Source organism: the organism of the source record quoted next, unplaced genomic scaffold (assembly GCF_019419815.1).
Source record: "Pyrus x bretschneideri cultivar Hongxiangsu unplaced genomic scaffold, Pyrus_bretschneideri_v1 Contig8, whole genome shotgun sequence".
In the NCBI taxonomy this organism is placed as follows: domain Eukaryota; kingdom Viridiplantae; phylum Streptophyta; class Magnoliopsida; order Rosales; family Rosaceae; genus Pyrus; species Pyrus x bretschneideri.
This window is the reverse complement of record NW_025999820.1, coordinates 7,508,951-7,524,961: the sequence shown is the minus strand read 5'-3', so window position 1 is coordinate 7,524,961 and position 16,011 is coordinate 7,508,951. Positions and strand designations below refer to the sequence as shown.

The 16,011-nt window shown below is 34.1% G+C and overlaps 2 protein-coding genes across 2 annotated transcripts; one reads left to right on the top strand and one right to left on the bottom strand.

Annotated features, from left to right (window-relative positions):
* Positions 1-1,843: 1,843 nt before the first annotated feature.
* Positions 1,844-11,243, bottom strand: LOC103932793 (toMV susceptible protein tm-1(GCR26)). Its single transcript, XM_048575437.1, is given in 14 exon segments — positions 1,844-2,117; positions 6,632-6,716; positions 7,037-7,160; positions 7,163-7,261; positions 7,356-7,396; positions 7,399-7,570; positions 7,660-7,691; positions 7,694-7,865; positions 8,331-8,593; positions 8,596-8,709; positions 8,712-8,988; positions 9,061-9,237; positions 10,487-10,755; positions 11,120-11,243. Coding segments are annotated over 14 exon segments (2,004 nt in total). The 5' UTR covers positions 11,205-11,243; the 3' UTR covers positions 1,844-2,023.
* Positions 11,244-13,449: 2,206 nt separating this feature from the next.
* Positions 13,450-15,911, top strand: LOC103932794 (probable methyltransferase TCM_000336). Its single transcript, XM_009342436.3, has 4 exons — positions 13,450-13,653; positions 13,934-14,341; positions 14,586-14,858; positions 15,485-15,911. Exons 1-4 carry the CDS (start codon positions 13,579-13,581, stop codon positions 15,818-15,820), a joined length of 1,092 nt encoding a protein of 363 aa, XP_009340711.2. The 5' UTR covers positions 13,450-13,578; the 3' UTR covers positions 15,821-15,911.
* Positions 15,912-16,011: the final 100 nt, after the last annotated feature.

The window sequence follows — 16,011 nt, the reverse complement described above, 5'->3', positions numbered from 1 at the left end:
GCAGCGGAAGTGTTTCCCGTCTCATAGAGAAGCTCGGAGAGGATAGATAGATTTTTCTTTCAATATTTCTCTTAATAAAAGCTTGTTTGATCTTAATTTATCACAATGCAATTGCAGGCTTTGAAATAAAGAAAGGGTGGGGGGTGAATGCTGACGTGACTCGCATACACATGAATCCAGATCTGTTTGCACACCCGACGAAGTTCAACCCATGTAGATTTGATGTACGTACCCATCTCTCTATCGGAACACGTTATTTTTCTTTGTGATAGATTTCTACCGCATACGAAAATAGGATTAAAAACATTTATAAAACATTTTTATAAAAACAAAGTAATTGTAGTAGATATATTTCAAGTAAGTTCGCTCTCCACTAGAATTGATATGAATAGCTTTATCTATTCTTATTTAACTATTTAACACAAAATTTAGAAAAGATTTGAAATTGTGAAGTTGAGTAATAAAACAGAAAATAAGAGTAATTGACAATGATTGAAATTGGCAGCAAGAAAAGCAAATAGTTTTGGAAATTCAATTGTAAAAAGGCACTAGGGTTTAGCATCACCATAAACAATCCTAAATAGTTATATCAATTACTTATGAGTTAATACACATACATGCTTTGAAGTTAAGTTTTTCTAATGCATATTCTACTTATGATATTCAAGCTATAATATATATCTAACATGGAACTTGTCCATGATATTCAAATAAAAAAATATGAACGTGCAAAACTCATTAAGTTTTGTGAAAACTTTTTTAAAAACCATGTAACCTTTAAAAGCATGATATTCGTCTTAAGTGAAATTATAATTATCAATCACAAGAAGCCCTACTCAATTTCAATGTGATATTCTAACATAAATTGCATTAAATTACATGTCTATATATCCTAATGGTGGCCAATTATCAAGACATATAGATAGTTTAAATAGTTATTAACAATTCAAAGAAAGCATGCATAACATCATAAGCAATTGAATAGAAACTACATATTCACGCTAAGGTTTGTGATCTCAGTCAAACAAACGAATCGGTTTAGGGACGGAAATGTTATATTCATCCTCATAATCACAAAAATTAACCATATCCATAACCGAAAATTAACCATCGGGTATTATCCATAACCATACCCACCGGATAATAGATTTCTCATCGGTTAATGATTATATCCATCTTCATTAATAGAAAAAATATATTCGCCCAATTGACGCATGATAATTTAGTAATATTAATTTCGTCATTAAATATTTGATGTATAAAATGATTTAATTAATGGATCTTGTGAAACATAAAAATTAAAGCTAAACATTGATAACATTGGTTGATCTTTGATATCTCACATAAATACTATTAAATTCTCGCAGATTTTGATTCATATCAAAACTTTTGAACTTTGCCACAAAATGCAACTCACACAATGCAATTTTTATTCAAGGTAATGGATTCGATAAATAATGAAGATACATATATACATATAATTATATTATATATTATTCGGTTTGGATTCAGGTACAAATATAGATTAGAAATCCCTATAACCATAATCAAAACTATAACCGAATAATATTCACATTTTTTCCCCAAATATACCCAAATTTTCATACTCAAATTCAATCCATTCAGATAATTATCTACAGTTATCGGATTTAACGGTTAGAATTGTCACTCCTATCCAAAACCGAGCTCCCCAGCCAAAAGTTAATCTACATCTACACATTGATTCTTTTTTTTTTTTTTCGTTATTTTTGTTGAACCGTATGCATCAAAAGATGCATGTACGGTTTCTAAGGGCGTTCTCCAATATATCACGTGAGAACCTAGAAAAGAGTCTGCTAAAATATAAATAGTGCAGAAATTAAATTCTTTAACTAATTTAGGTGTCCGAACAAATCTAGAAAACTAATTAATAAATAAAAGTTTCCTAGCCAAACTAACTTGGACCTCAAAGTAAAATCATCCTTTGACCGATCAAACCATTCGTTTTAAACTCTTGTTTTACACGGAATTCTATATCTTTGTTTTAAACTCTTCCTGCCATGCAAAAGCGCCCTGAATTGTAAACCACCATCAGATCAACACCACCAGCTTCTTCAAACTTTGCAGATATGCCTGTCCTTTAGGCCTGGCAAACGGGTCGTGTCTATCGTGTTCGTGTCGTTTTCGTGTAACACCTGTTATCTTAACGGGTCGTGTCGTGTCACACCCGTTATCTTAACGGGTCCTTAACAGGTCGTGTCACTTTACCCAACGGGTAAAGTGACCCGATCCGTTATGACCCATTATGACCCGTTAAGAACAAAATATATTTTTTTTAAATTTGCACATACCACACATTGCCACATAAATATTACTTCAAAACATTAAAACATTTCTCGTTCAAGTACTATATCTACACTCGAAAATAAAAGCCTAATAAAAAAAAAAATACATACACTACTAATATATTACAAATATTCAATGTGCAAAGAGTTTTTGTTTTTAAGATTGTAAGTCTTTCTCAAAAGTTTACACCTCCATTTACAAAATCTTCAATTTACATCGATCATCATGAAATTGTATTCAATTTACACCTACATCTATATAATTATTATAGTTTTTACTTTGTAGGGATATAAAATTATTAAATTAATGTATATAATTATTAATATTATAGTTGATTCATACTTTTATTAAGTATATAAATTATAACATAAGATTTTGTGATATCGACATCCACTAGTGTAAATATTTTAAATTGAAGATCAAATTCATTCTTTGTATTCATATAGGGTCAAGGAGTGTAGCTGTAAAAATTCATCAAAATCAGAGTTAAAATAACCGTTAAATCTTGATTTTTCGTTTATAACCGTCGAAAAGCTTTGTCCCGTTACTTGATCTCTGAATGTTTTTTTTTTTGTGATTTTTTGCTGATGTGATCTCCAAGCATATACAAACAATTTTGACGGTTTGAATCGTTGAAATTAGTTTTCGAGAATTCGTAAAACGATAGATTGACTAACACTTAGAGTTTATTTATACTTTCATTAAGTATAACATAAGATTTGTGGTATCCACTTGTGTAAATATTTTAAATTGAAGATCGAATTCATTCATTGTATTCATATAGGGTCAAGGAGTGTAGTTATAAAAAATCATCAAAATCGGAGTTAAAATAACCGTTAAATCGTGATTTTTCGTTTATAACCGTTGAAAAGCTTTGTCCCGTTACTTGATCTCTGAATGTTTTTTTTTTTTTTGTGATTTTTTGCTGATGTGATCTCCAAGCATATACAAACAATTTTGACGGTTTGGATCGTTGAAATTAGTTTTGGAGAATTCGTAAAACGATAGATTGACTAACACTTAGAGTTTATTTATACTTTTATTAAGTATAACATAAGATTTTGTGATATCCACTTGTGTAAATATTTTAAATTGAAGATCGAATTCATTCATTGTATTCATATAGGGTCAAGGAGTGTAGTTATAAAAAATCATCAAAATCGGAGTTAAAATAACCGTTAAATCGTGATTTTTCGTTTATAACCGTTGAAAAGCTTTGTCCCGTTACTTGATCTCTGAATGTTTTTTTTTTGTGATTTTTTGCTGATGTGATCTCCAAGCATATACAAACAATTTTGACGGTTTGGATCGTTGAAATTAGTGTTGGAGAATTCGTAAAACGATAGATTGACTAACACTTAGAGTTTATTTATACTTTCATTAAGTATAACATAAGATTTGTGGTATCCACTTGTGTAAATATTTTAAATTGAAGATCGAATTCATTCATTGTATTCATATAGGGTCAAGGAGTGTAGTTATAAAAAATCATCAAAATCGGAGTTAAAATAACCGTTAAATCGTGATTTTTCGTTTATAACCGTTGAAAAGCTTTGTCCCGTTACTTGATCTCTGAATGTTTTTTTTTTTGTGATTTTTTGCTGATGTGATCTCCAAGCATATACAAACAATTTTGACGGTTTGGATCGTTGAAATTAGTTTTCGAGAATTCGTAAAACGATAGATTGACTAACACTTAGAGTTTATTTATACTTTCATTAAGTATAACATAAGATTTTGTGGTATCCACTTGTGTAAATATTTTAAATTGAAGATCGAATTCATTCATTGTATTCATATAGGGTCAAGGAGTGTAATTATAAAAAATCATCAAAATCGGAGTTAAAATAACCGTTAAATCGTGATTTTTCGTTTATAACCGTTGAAAAGCTTTGTCCCGTTACTTGATCTCTGAATGTTTTTTTTTTGTGATTTTTTGCTGATGTGATCTCCAAGCATATACAAACAATTTTGACGGTTTGGATCGTTGAAATTAGTTTTCAAGAATTCGTAAAACGATAGATTGACTAATACTTAGAGTTTATTTATTCTTTTATTAAGTATAACATAAGATTTTGTGGTATCCACTTGTGTAAATATTTTAAATTGAAGATCGAATTCATTCATTGTATTCATATAGGGTCAAGGAGTGTAGTTATAAAAAATCATCAAAATCGGAGTTAAAATAACCGTTAAATCGTGATTTATCGTTTATAACCGTTGAAAAGCTTTGTCCCGTTACTTGATCTCTGAATGTTTTTTTTTGTGATTTTTTGCTGATGTGATCTCCAAGCATATACAAACAATTTTGACGGTTTGGATCGTTGAAATTAGTTTTGGAGAATTCGTAAAACGATAGATTGACTAACACTTAGAGTTTATTTATACTTTCATTAAGTATAACATAAGATTTTGTGGTATCCACTTGTGTAAATATTTTAAATTGAAGATCGAATTCATTCATTGTATTCATATAGGGTCAAGGAGTGTAATTATAAAAAATCATCAAAATCGGAGTTAAAATAACCGTTAAATCGTGATTTTTCGTTTATAACCGTTGAAAAGCTTTGTCCCGTTACTTGATCTCTGAATGTTTTTTTTTTTGTGATTTTTTGCTGATGTGATCTCCAAGCATATACAAACAATTTTGACGGTTTGAATCGTTGAAATTAGTTTTCGAGAATTCGTAAAACGATAGATTGACTAATACTTAGAGTTTATTTATTCTTTTATTAAGTATAACATAAGATTTTGTGGTATCCACTTGTGTAAATATTTTAAATTGAAAATCGAATTCATTCATTGTATTCATATAGGGTCAAGGAGTGTAGTTATAAAAAATCATCAAAATCGGAGTTAAAATAACCGTTAAATCGTGATTTTTCGTTTATAACCGTTGAAAAGCTTTGTCCCGTTACTTGATCTCTGAATGTTTTTTTTTGTGATTTTTTGCTGATGTGATCTCCAAGCATATACAAACAATTTTGACGGTTTGGATCGTTGAAATTAGTTTTGGAGAATTCGTAAAACGATAGATTGACTAACACTTAGAGTTTATTTATACTTTTATTAAGTATAACATAAGATTTTGTGGTATCCACTTGTGTAAATATTTTAAATTGAAGATCGAATTCATTCATTGTATTCATATAGGGTCAAGGAGTGTAGTTATAAAAAATCATCAAAATCGGAGTTAAAATAACCGTTAAATCGTGATTTTTCGTTTATAACCGTTGAAAAGTTTTGTCCCGTTACTTGATCTCTGAATGTTTTTTTTTGTGATTTTTTGCTAATGTGATCTCCAAGCATATACAAACAATTTTGACGGTTTGGATCGTTGAAATTAGTTTTGGAGAATTCGTATGCCATCAATCAAGTTCCGTGTGTGTGTGTGTGTGTGTGTATATTTATTAAGTAGATTTAAATCTATTTATTTTGTACGTATAAATTATAATTGACTGGTACACGGAATAGTACATACATCATGTGTCACGTGTGTCATTATAAAAATAGTGAGATATGTCATGACAGTCATGTGTGTGATAAAAAGTTAATAACTTAAAAAAAAAAAAAAAAAAAAAAAAATTCTCACCACTTCTATTAATTTTCATTTTTCCATCTCTTTTTTGTTTCCTTTTCAACTTTTTCTTATCATTTTCACTTTTCCCTCCAACATCTTTCCCTAATTCCCCCACTTTTTTGTTTCATTTTCAACTTTTCTTAACATTTTCATTTTCCCTCCATTTTTTTTTTCAAAAAGGGCGGCAAGTTGGCAACGGCAAGAAATTGATTATTGAAATTTGAATGGAAAGAAATCATATCAAATTTCAATGGATGCAAAATCATGCAATGCATCATGCATATTAAATTATTAATTAATAATTATTATAGTTTTTATAAAATTTAATATATATATATAATTATTATAGATAGACTTAATATTTTGGGGGTATAATTATTATAGTATATATAATTATTATAATTATTATAAATTTTATAGTTAATTTAATATATATATATATATATTTATTATAATTTTTAGGGGTATAAAATTGTAAAATTAATGTATATAATTATTATAGTATTTTTTTAGGGTTATAAAATTATAAAAATAATATTCTGCTTATCGTGTATCGTGTTACCCACGTGTATACCCGAACTAACCCGTTATCTTAACAGGTGCTTATCGGGTTACCCGATAACGACCCGATTCGTTATCGTGTCGACCCAAACACCTGTTAATTTCGTGTCGTGTCGTGTCGTGTCGGGTTATCGGGTCGTGTCAGAAATTGCCAGGCCTACTGTCCCTGCACCTGCCCCTATAATTGGAATTCCTCTGTTTACTTGATCTTTGAGTTGCTGCAATACCACTCTAGTTCCTTGCCAAGTTTCTGTCACAAAAGTAACAGGTTACTGGTTAGATCCGACTCCAATGATGACATAAAACAAAATCTGCAGCTCTAATCTATTCATTGAGCAAAGTTGCTGTAATTTTCAATCATTACATACTATCATCCCTTTCCTAAACCATCCAACGTAATTGCATTTCTGTTGTGGAATCAACATAATAGGGATTTAGTATGTCTATGTACCTGACACAATATAATACAACACATGCACTCTGGGGGATATCAATACGTTTCTGAATTTACTTAAACATCCCAATGATATGTAATGTCACAAAGAAAATGAATACAGTTCAAACTATAACCTGGTCATGCATCTGGGAAGTCACTCAGGTTACGTGGAACAGTCTCAGAGCTTGACAAGTATATCTTGGAAACAGAACTTTCATGAACTTGTTGATTCGATTCAGGAGTAGAAACTTTCGGAGTACACTGAATATAATATAACTCTTTGTACTAATCTCTAAAAACGAGTCCACCAATGCATTTACAAACTCAGGGTCATTTTTATGACGAGGGAACACCATTACCTATTAACAATGCACTATTTTCAATAGTAATGTTGGTCCGCACATGAAACCAAAGAAACTAAAAAAGGCACCATTCAATGGGAAATAATTGTACCTTCCGATCTTCATTTGTTTGGATCAGCCTCTGTAGTTCGTAGTTAGAGAAGCAGTGGCCTCTGGATCATCAAAAGGCTGCCCTGGTACATCCAAAGCAGAGATACCCTTTTGTGGTAGGCAAACAACAACCTTTGATGATGATTTGTTCAACTTATCTGCTATAAAGCCAGCAAATTTCTTGTTCTCGACCACAGTGGTTCTCATGAGTGAAACCTGAAAAATGATGAGTATTTTTCCGAGTTATCCACACACAGACAATCCTTTTAGAGTTATATTATGTTTAGAGACTTATCAGTTATTACCTGCTTATTATGTTCATGAATCTTTCTGTGTTGAAATTGGATGGTATGGTATCCTTAGCTCCAAAGTTTACCATATCCAAAGCTCCAACACTTAGTACTAAAGGAATCCTTTTCTCTATGATGGCATCAAAGTGGGAAGCATCGCAAGCCATGACACCCCAAACCACATTGTCTCCAACCTCTGTTGTTGTGATATCCAAAACACCCTAAGTAAAACAACAAGGAAACCTTCCCAATAAACAAAAATTAAGCAAAAAGACCAACTCAATACTAAAAGTTAAATGAAATGAAATTACATATGGGTTTGAATTTGGCACATAGCAAACTGAGACGGGAACCAAACAATGCATGTACCTGTCGACAGTTAAATGAAATGAAATTATATATACTAATAAGTAAGAGTAGGCTAGGCTTCGCAATGAGTTCTAAAATACCTACATCTTTTCAAGAATTTACATTAAAACTAAGCTAAACAAGGCATATCTCGAGCTTCAACAATCAAACAATCAAAACTTCCCTCGTTCTGTAAACTGTTCTCTTTAACAAAAGCTTTACTAAGTTCACATTTTTATATGTCCATTCCAGTAATTCTACTCAAACAAATTTTCAAATTTTCAAATTTAACATACCAAAACATACAAATGAATATATTTCCAACAAAAAGACCTTACCTTTATGAACCCATCTCTAACCAGAGACTCCATGTCTCTCCCTCCAACCCCAGTGGCATGAAAAACCAATGTTCCATACCCTTCTTTCTCCAATCTCTCTTTCACCCCATTCACACACCGAGTCGTCACCCCGAACATGGTCAGCCCCACCGTTGATTTCTCCACCCCGCCACAGCCACCATCCGAACCTCCGCCCCTCCCAACTCTCCCAACCACCATCCCACAAAACGCAGCAGCAGCATTGCTCAATACGGCCCTGCTCAGCTATTAATGCCGCACACATCAACTATCGATGGGTACAACACCAGGTCCGAAGTCCCTACATAGTGATCCGTCCGCCCGCTTGCGACGGTCAATACGATCAGCTTCGGCACTCCGATTGGAGAGATCTTAGGGCGGAGGATATCAGTGCCGTGCCTTCGCTGCCTCCGAGACCAACGGCTCCGCCTAAAACGCCGTCCTTTTGGTCTTTGGTAAGGAAGTTCTCGAGCGCTTTGCTCATTACAGCTACGGCTTCGCCTCTGTCCACCGGAAGCTGATCGGCTGCTGCTTCAGAATAGTGACAGAGAATCTCCTTTATCGAAACGAATTCGAAATCGGTTGGATTTGTATCGGTCTCGGTCCGACTCGCCGATACGTCCACCACCGTGACTTTGACCTGTAGTTTCGGTATCGACATTGCGAATCCGAATCGGATTATCAAAAACTAGAAAGAAAGAGAAGGATATACCTTGAGCGAGGAAGCTGCGGAGAAAGAATCGAGATGGGATCCGACCGACTCGGCGAGGAATCGGAGCTCGTCGAGCTTCGTATCGGCGGTTCCGAAACAGAAAACCCGGGGGATTTTATTGGCCGGCATTTCGAAGTGTCCGAGTTATGGACCTGGTTGAGGATGACCGAGTGAGAACTCAGTCTGACTTGATCGGAGCTCACAGACACGGCTTCTGGAAGAAACGACTGAGCCAAAATGTCCCGCGTTCCGCGGTGGTTGGTACATCTGCAATTTCAGATGAAGTTTGGATTTAGGAGCCACGTCACCAACCTGAAATTATTATGTTTTTTACAAATCGGGTACCACCACACAGAGATTAAATTTGTTATTATGTTGTTATGAATTAGGTAATGTTAATGTGACTAAATTTGTAAAAAAAAATTTGAAGTTCCTGTCAAGATTGTATAGTATGACTACCTTGTTACAGCTTCATATTCTAATTACTAGTTCTGCTTTCGACAACACTAACAGAAGACATAGAACATATTTATTTAAAGGAATCATCAAAAAAAAGAAAAGGCTAGAAGTAATTAAATTTTATGTAAAATTTAATCGTTACGAGATTCGTTAGATCGGACACAAAGCCAGCATCATGCTTAATTTCCACTCTTACGCTTAGAAATTCCAATCACACCACAGCAAAAACCTCATCCGCCACCAAAATTTCTTGCAAACCATCTTCTAAAACTCAAGCCTAACCAACACCAACGAAAGTACATGCACTCTTATTTGCTAAACATGCACCTCAAGCCCTCAGTGTCGATTCTTTCATTCCAACAACATCTTTAATCATTTCCATGGCTATTGGCAGCACTCCCAAGAGAAAATCAAAGCAATACGAGCAGTTGAAAGAACAACGAAATTTTAACCTAGGACCCGCATTTTCTTTTAGATGTTTGAGGTCTAGTTCTTGCTTATTTACAAACATCAATGTGAAGGCATTATGCAACAATCAACAAGTCCATCCAAGCATTCCAACAAAATAGAATCAACGAGAGATAAATGATAAGGTGTGCGTGTGAAGAAGTTGAATGGCATCAACATAATCACTTTAATTTTTACAACCTTCAATTTTATTCTTGTCTACGAATCGAAATCACATGATTTTTAGAGTATAATTAGGTTAATCATCATGAAAAATGACGATGTTTAACATAGATGCATGTAAATCATATTAAAAAACCACATGCATCAACAATTAAAAATCTATAGCCAATCAGCACTCGAATGAGAGCTTAACAAACCCTAATCCAAACTAACAAATTGATCATACAACCACCGCACAAAATTATTGAACTTGACAAATTGACCATAGGTTGACTATTTGACTTTTTCACATGATAGAGCAGGAAGGGTTGTGGTCATAACAGGGATCCACCCTCACAATGCCCCACCTTTGACATGGCCCAGGGCAATAACAGGGCATGTGACAGGGCTCGACCTTCTGGTCTTTTTCGTCAGTTTTCTTCTGGTCTTTTTCTTCAGTTTTCTTCGGTTCGGGCTTATTTTCTGGAGGTTTAGGAGGAGGCCCAACACTCACTACTTCGGCATATTTGCATGCTTTTCTTGTCCGAACAATTATTTCATAGGGATCACAGTCGCCTGTAACCGTCAAAGTTCCCTTGGCTGCATCAACTTCAAGTTTATCCACGCCTGAAATGATCAGAGATGATTAATATGACAAATAGTACTGTACATTTTTGGTTTTGAAGTTTAAATGCCTAATGATCAACTCTAGAGTTCTAGTTCGGTATAGTTGTCCACACGTGTATGAGAGATTTTTAATTATTGATTGATGTGAGGATAAGTTGTAGGAGGCCTTTATCAATCAATGATTAGCAATTGCTTATGCATCTATGGATTGTTGACAATATCACATATTGTATACTTACGTACGTTCATACTATAAATCTTGATTAATCTTATTTTGAATGACTAACAAGTGATGCAATAATAACTAATCTATGCCAAGGGAAATTATGGAAACAAGTTTCAAGAGGGGGCATGATTCTGTTACCTTCGAGGACAGACACTGCCTTGAGAAGCTTCCTCTGGCGTTTTTGGCAATCTATATCAACCTTGAGGACAGTCCTTTGTACCATTGAAGAGCTAGAGCTTACTCTCTCTTTCTCTCTCTCTCTCTGAACGAGCTATAAAGACGGTGTAATATATGGAGCTTTGGGTTGTTCACCTCCCTAGCTAGATAAGCTCATGTTAGCTGGTCGATTGCTTGTCCAATTGGCCTTAATTTATATAAAAACCGTACTTAGCCAACATGTGCTTTGTATCACCAACTTGATCAAAATTAAGCCTGTTAAATTGTAGGAGACGAAGAGTTCGTTTGGATGTGTTTTTAAAATGATTGAAATCGTTTTTAGTGAAAATATTTTTAGAACCAATCTTTAGTAAAGAAACAAGCAAATCATGGAAAAACACATTAAGTGCTTCCTGAAAGAAGCACATAACTTGTGTTTCTTGCAGAAAACACTTTAAGTGCTTTTGAAATCCAAAAATATTTTCTCTAAAAGCCCTTTCAATCATTGTAAAAGCACATCCAAATGAGCTCACGACCTATATGTTTCATTGCCTTGTTTTTATTTGACACAATTAGATTCCCCCATGCTATCAACCAACAACCAACATATATAACTTATATTAGATACACCAATTTGTGTGAGGAAAATTAAAACACAAGCTAAATAGAAAAATATGTACGAGAGAACAAAACAGAAGTATATGTTGACAAATAAGTTATCCAAATCAAAGGACGGGCTATTTTGATTATATGTTATGCTCTATATATAATCCTTGTCCTCACTTTATGCATCCAAAATGGCTTTAATATAAGGAAAACTAATGAAAATGATTTGAAATTTTTGAATTTTAATGATAAAGATAAAATAAAGAGTAAAATGAATAATACTAGGATTGATTTTTTAATGTAAAAATATGATCAGGAGAGAATCCTTTTCTTATGATTCACTATATGGTTACTGAATCTGCTGCAGCAACTGAAATACCCATTTCATGAGCACCAGTTACTGCCCCCTCAGTCGACAGGTGTCCCGGCAAAGCGTGCTATTTGTGACAAGATATGGACAACAAATATCTCAAAACCATGCATGCTATGCAGTGTAGTGATTTTCTCAGTCTCAAAAAAGTTGCTTCAGCCCAGACAACTTGCGGATGTTTGGGACCAAAGCCAACTATAGCGCAGCACACCAACCACAACCCTATGAGAGAGCCTTATCTTCCTGCACTTACGGTACGAACCATTAATGACTTCATTGTTCACGAAAACAATCAGCCATTGGCCAACAAAACAGCTTTTCATATCAGCAGCTTAACTGAAAAGCGAAAGTGAAAAATATGAGTCAAATCAGAATTATGAGACAAGTACTATCTTAATTAAGCATAGTTAGTGTCTGTTTAGCACGGGTGTCATGCTTAGGCAACTAGGGTAGGAATCTTCTCTAATGTTCAAACTAAGCACTGCAATGATTGTCCATGTTTAAGATGGTTTAGCACTGAAAGATTCTACTCTATCTCCAAGGATATGTTTTTATGTGCATGTCTAACTGACCACGTTTTTCTTTTAACATCAGTCATTGTAAAGTCACAACAGTATCTAAAATCGTAATGATTTAAATCATGATGTGTAGATATATTTTAAACAGGTGGATTCAGATATCATATCCTACTACCAAAGATATATCTTTATGTAAGTGCCTCAGTCATTATACTTCTCGTAGCACTAGCTATTGTCATAATTGTACTCAAAATCATGGCACTTGATATATTTTAAAATGGATTTAGTACGGAAAGTTATTGTAAAGTCACAACAGTATCTAAAATCATGATGATTAAAATCATGACGTGTAGATATATTTCAAACAGGTGGATTCAGATATCATATCCTACTACCAAAGATATATTTCTATGTAAGTGCCTCAGTCATTATACTTCTCATAGCTATTGTCATAATTGTACTCAAAATCATGGCACTTGATATATTTTAAAATGGATTTAGCACGGAAATAATCTATCCTACCACCAAGGATATATATTTCCATGTGAGTGTCTCGATCTTTATAATTTACTTAAGCACGAGCTATTGTCAAACCATAACTGTAACCATAATCATATACATTAAAATGAATTTAGCACCTAAATAATCTACCCCCACTGAGGATAATGCCTCCGTCATCACTTCTCATAAGCACCAGATATTGTCAAACCGTAACTGTAACCATAATCATGACGCTTGAATTATTTGTATGTTTATGCCATATGAACTACCAGGACAAAGAATATATATATATATATATATATATATATATATATATGTGTGTGTGTATACATAGTTGCGCCAAAAGTGGAAAGATGTGATCATGTGAATTTGCCTTTAAAATACCAATAAAGAAGCAAACTCCACCAAATTCGAAGGCAGCGGAGAGCCAACTTCAACAAGCTAGCATGGATGTAGAGAATGTCTTCCACATGACTGGAGGAGTTGGCCTTACTAGCTATGCCAGAAATTCTTCACTCCAGGTTCTCTCTCTCTCTCTCTCTCTCTCTCTCTCTCTATATATATGGATGTCATTCACACATCCTTTTTCACTTTTCATACATCCCTTGTTAATTCTGTCTTTTGATCTTCTTCAATTCATCCGATCCAACGACCAAAAATTAGAAGAATGTATGAAAAGTAAAAAAGGGTGTGTGGATATCACACCCCTATATATATATATATGTGTGTGTGTGTGTGTGTGTGTGTTCACGATGTTTTTTTCCTAATTATATGTTTTTTCTTTCTAATTCTGATCAACAGAAGAAGGCATCTGATATGGTAAAGAACATAACTTTAGAGGCAATACAAGAACTTTACCTCACCACAACTCCAAAGAGCTTAGGCATAGCTGATTTGGGCTGTTCATCTGGACCCAACACCTTATCAATCATCAAAGAAATCATTGAAGCAGTTGAAGGTGTTTGTAGAAGAACATTCCAACCATCACAAGAGTTCAGAGTTTACCTCAATGACCTTCCCTCCAATGACTTCAATTCAATCTTCAAGGCTTTGCCAGACTTCTCCAAAGACCTCAACAAAGAAAGAAACAATGGGAAATCTCCCTCTGTTTATATAGGAGCCTATCCCGGCTCATTTTATGGCAGACTTTTCCCCAACAATTCCTTGCACTTTGTCTACTCATCCTACAGTTTGCACTGGCTATCCAGGGTAAGATCTGTTACTCTTAGATTCATTTCTTATTTCAAAAATTCAAATCTATTTTGCCTTTTTTACTTTAGAACATCGGGAAGTGATTTTCACTCTTTTTTCTCCTCCGGCACTCCCCTCTTTCTTTTATAGCCTATAAAAGAGACAGAAACAAGAGGATGAGTGCAGAAAGAGAAAATGGGAGTGTGAAAATAACTGCTCTAGAACAGATTGGTCAAGTCTGTTTGACCATAACGCCATGCAGGTTCCTCCGGAGCTTTACTGCAAAGAGGGGAAGTCTATAAACAAAGGAAGTGTTTACATTTCTGAATCAAGCCCTGTTGGAGTTTCTCAAGCTTACCTGAAGCAATTTCAAGAGGACTTCACTTTGTTCCTTAAGTCAAGGTCCGAGGAGCTGGCTGCACTAGGAAGAATGGTGCTTATCTTGTTGGGAAGGAGTGGCCCAGATCATGTCGACAGAGGCAACTGTTTCTTCTGGCAGCTTCTTTATCAGTCCATTGCCATTTTGGTTTCCAAGGTACTAATTTATAATGCACACCAAGAAGGAGTTGGCTTCTCAATGCTTCCACTTCTCAAACATTTCTATTTCCTTCTATTTTGTGCAATTACGGTTAAATTATATTAATTTTTTTATAAATATAATAAGATAAAAAATAAAAGTAATATAAAATATTAACGTAATTTAACCGTGATCGCACAAACAAAAAAGAATATAAATGTATTGAAAGTGGAGGGCAGACAAGCCCGCTCCCATCAAGAAACTCCAAAATATAAAGAAATCTGTCTTCATAACCAAGACAGAATCATAGTGCCACCACTATTCACATAGTACATGCCATCTGTCTAAAGATGGAAAAAGTGATAAAAATAAAAATAAACCAATATCAGAATGGCACGAGGCGGTCATTAAAATGAAAATTAAGTTAGGTATTAGAGGTAACTATGGTGTGGTCATGCCACTAGGATGTTGTCTTGGTTGATTTTGTTTAAATTAAGACACTTCATATGATGGAGCTTTAATTTTTTTTTTTTAAATATATAATTGGTATTAGGGGAGGGAGAATCCAACATATATAAGCACATGTTTAGAGTTACATGAATGTGTTTAACCAGTTGAGAATAATTTTGTTTTGTTTTTGTTAGGGAGATGTTGAAGAGGAAAGGCTTGACTCATATGATGTGCATTTCTATGCTCCATCCAGAGAAGAAATAGAAGATGAAGTGAGGAAGGAAGGTTCTTTTGAATTGGAGAGGTTTGAGATGTTTGGGCTGGATCAAAGGCATGGCAAGAACAATGAGAGCTATGGAACAAGAGTTGCGATGACTGTGAGGGCTATTCAAGAATCCATGATAGGGCAGCATTTTGGAGAAGGAATCTTGGACAGTTTGTTTGAAAATTTTGGGAGATTGGTGGATGAGGAAACTGCTAAAGAAGACATTAAGCCCATCACTTTTGGGGTTGTACTTAAGAAATTTTGATTGCCCAAGTAATTAATCTGATCCCACTGAGATTGTGGTTTTTAATTCTGATTTGGAATGATGAAGCAATGCAAATTCTACTTCTTGCATATATGAAAATCATAGTAGGCATAACAGACGAACGAACAGGTGGTTTACAAAATGAATAGATTACTCAGTTAATTAAACGGAAGAGAATACTATTAAAGTAT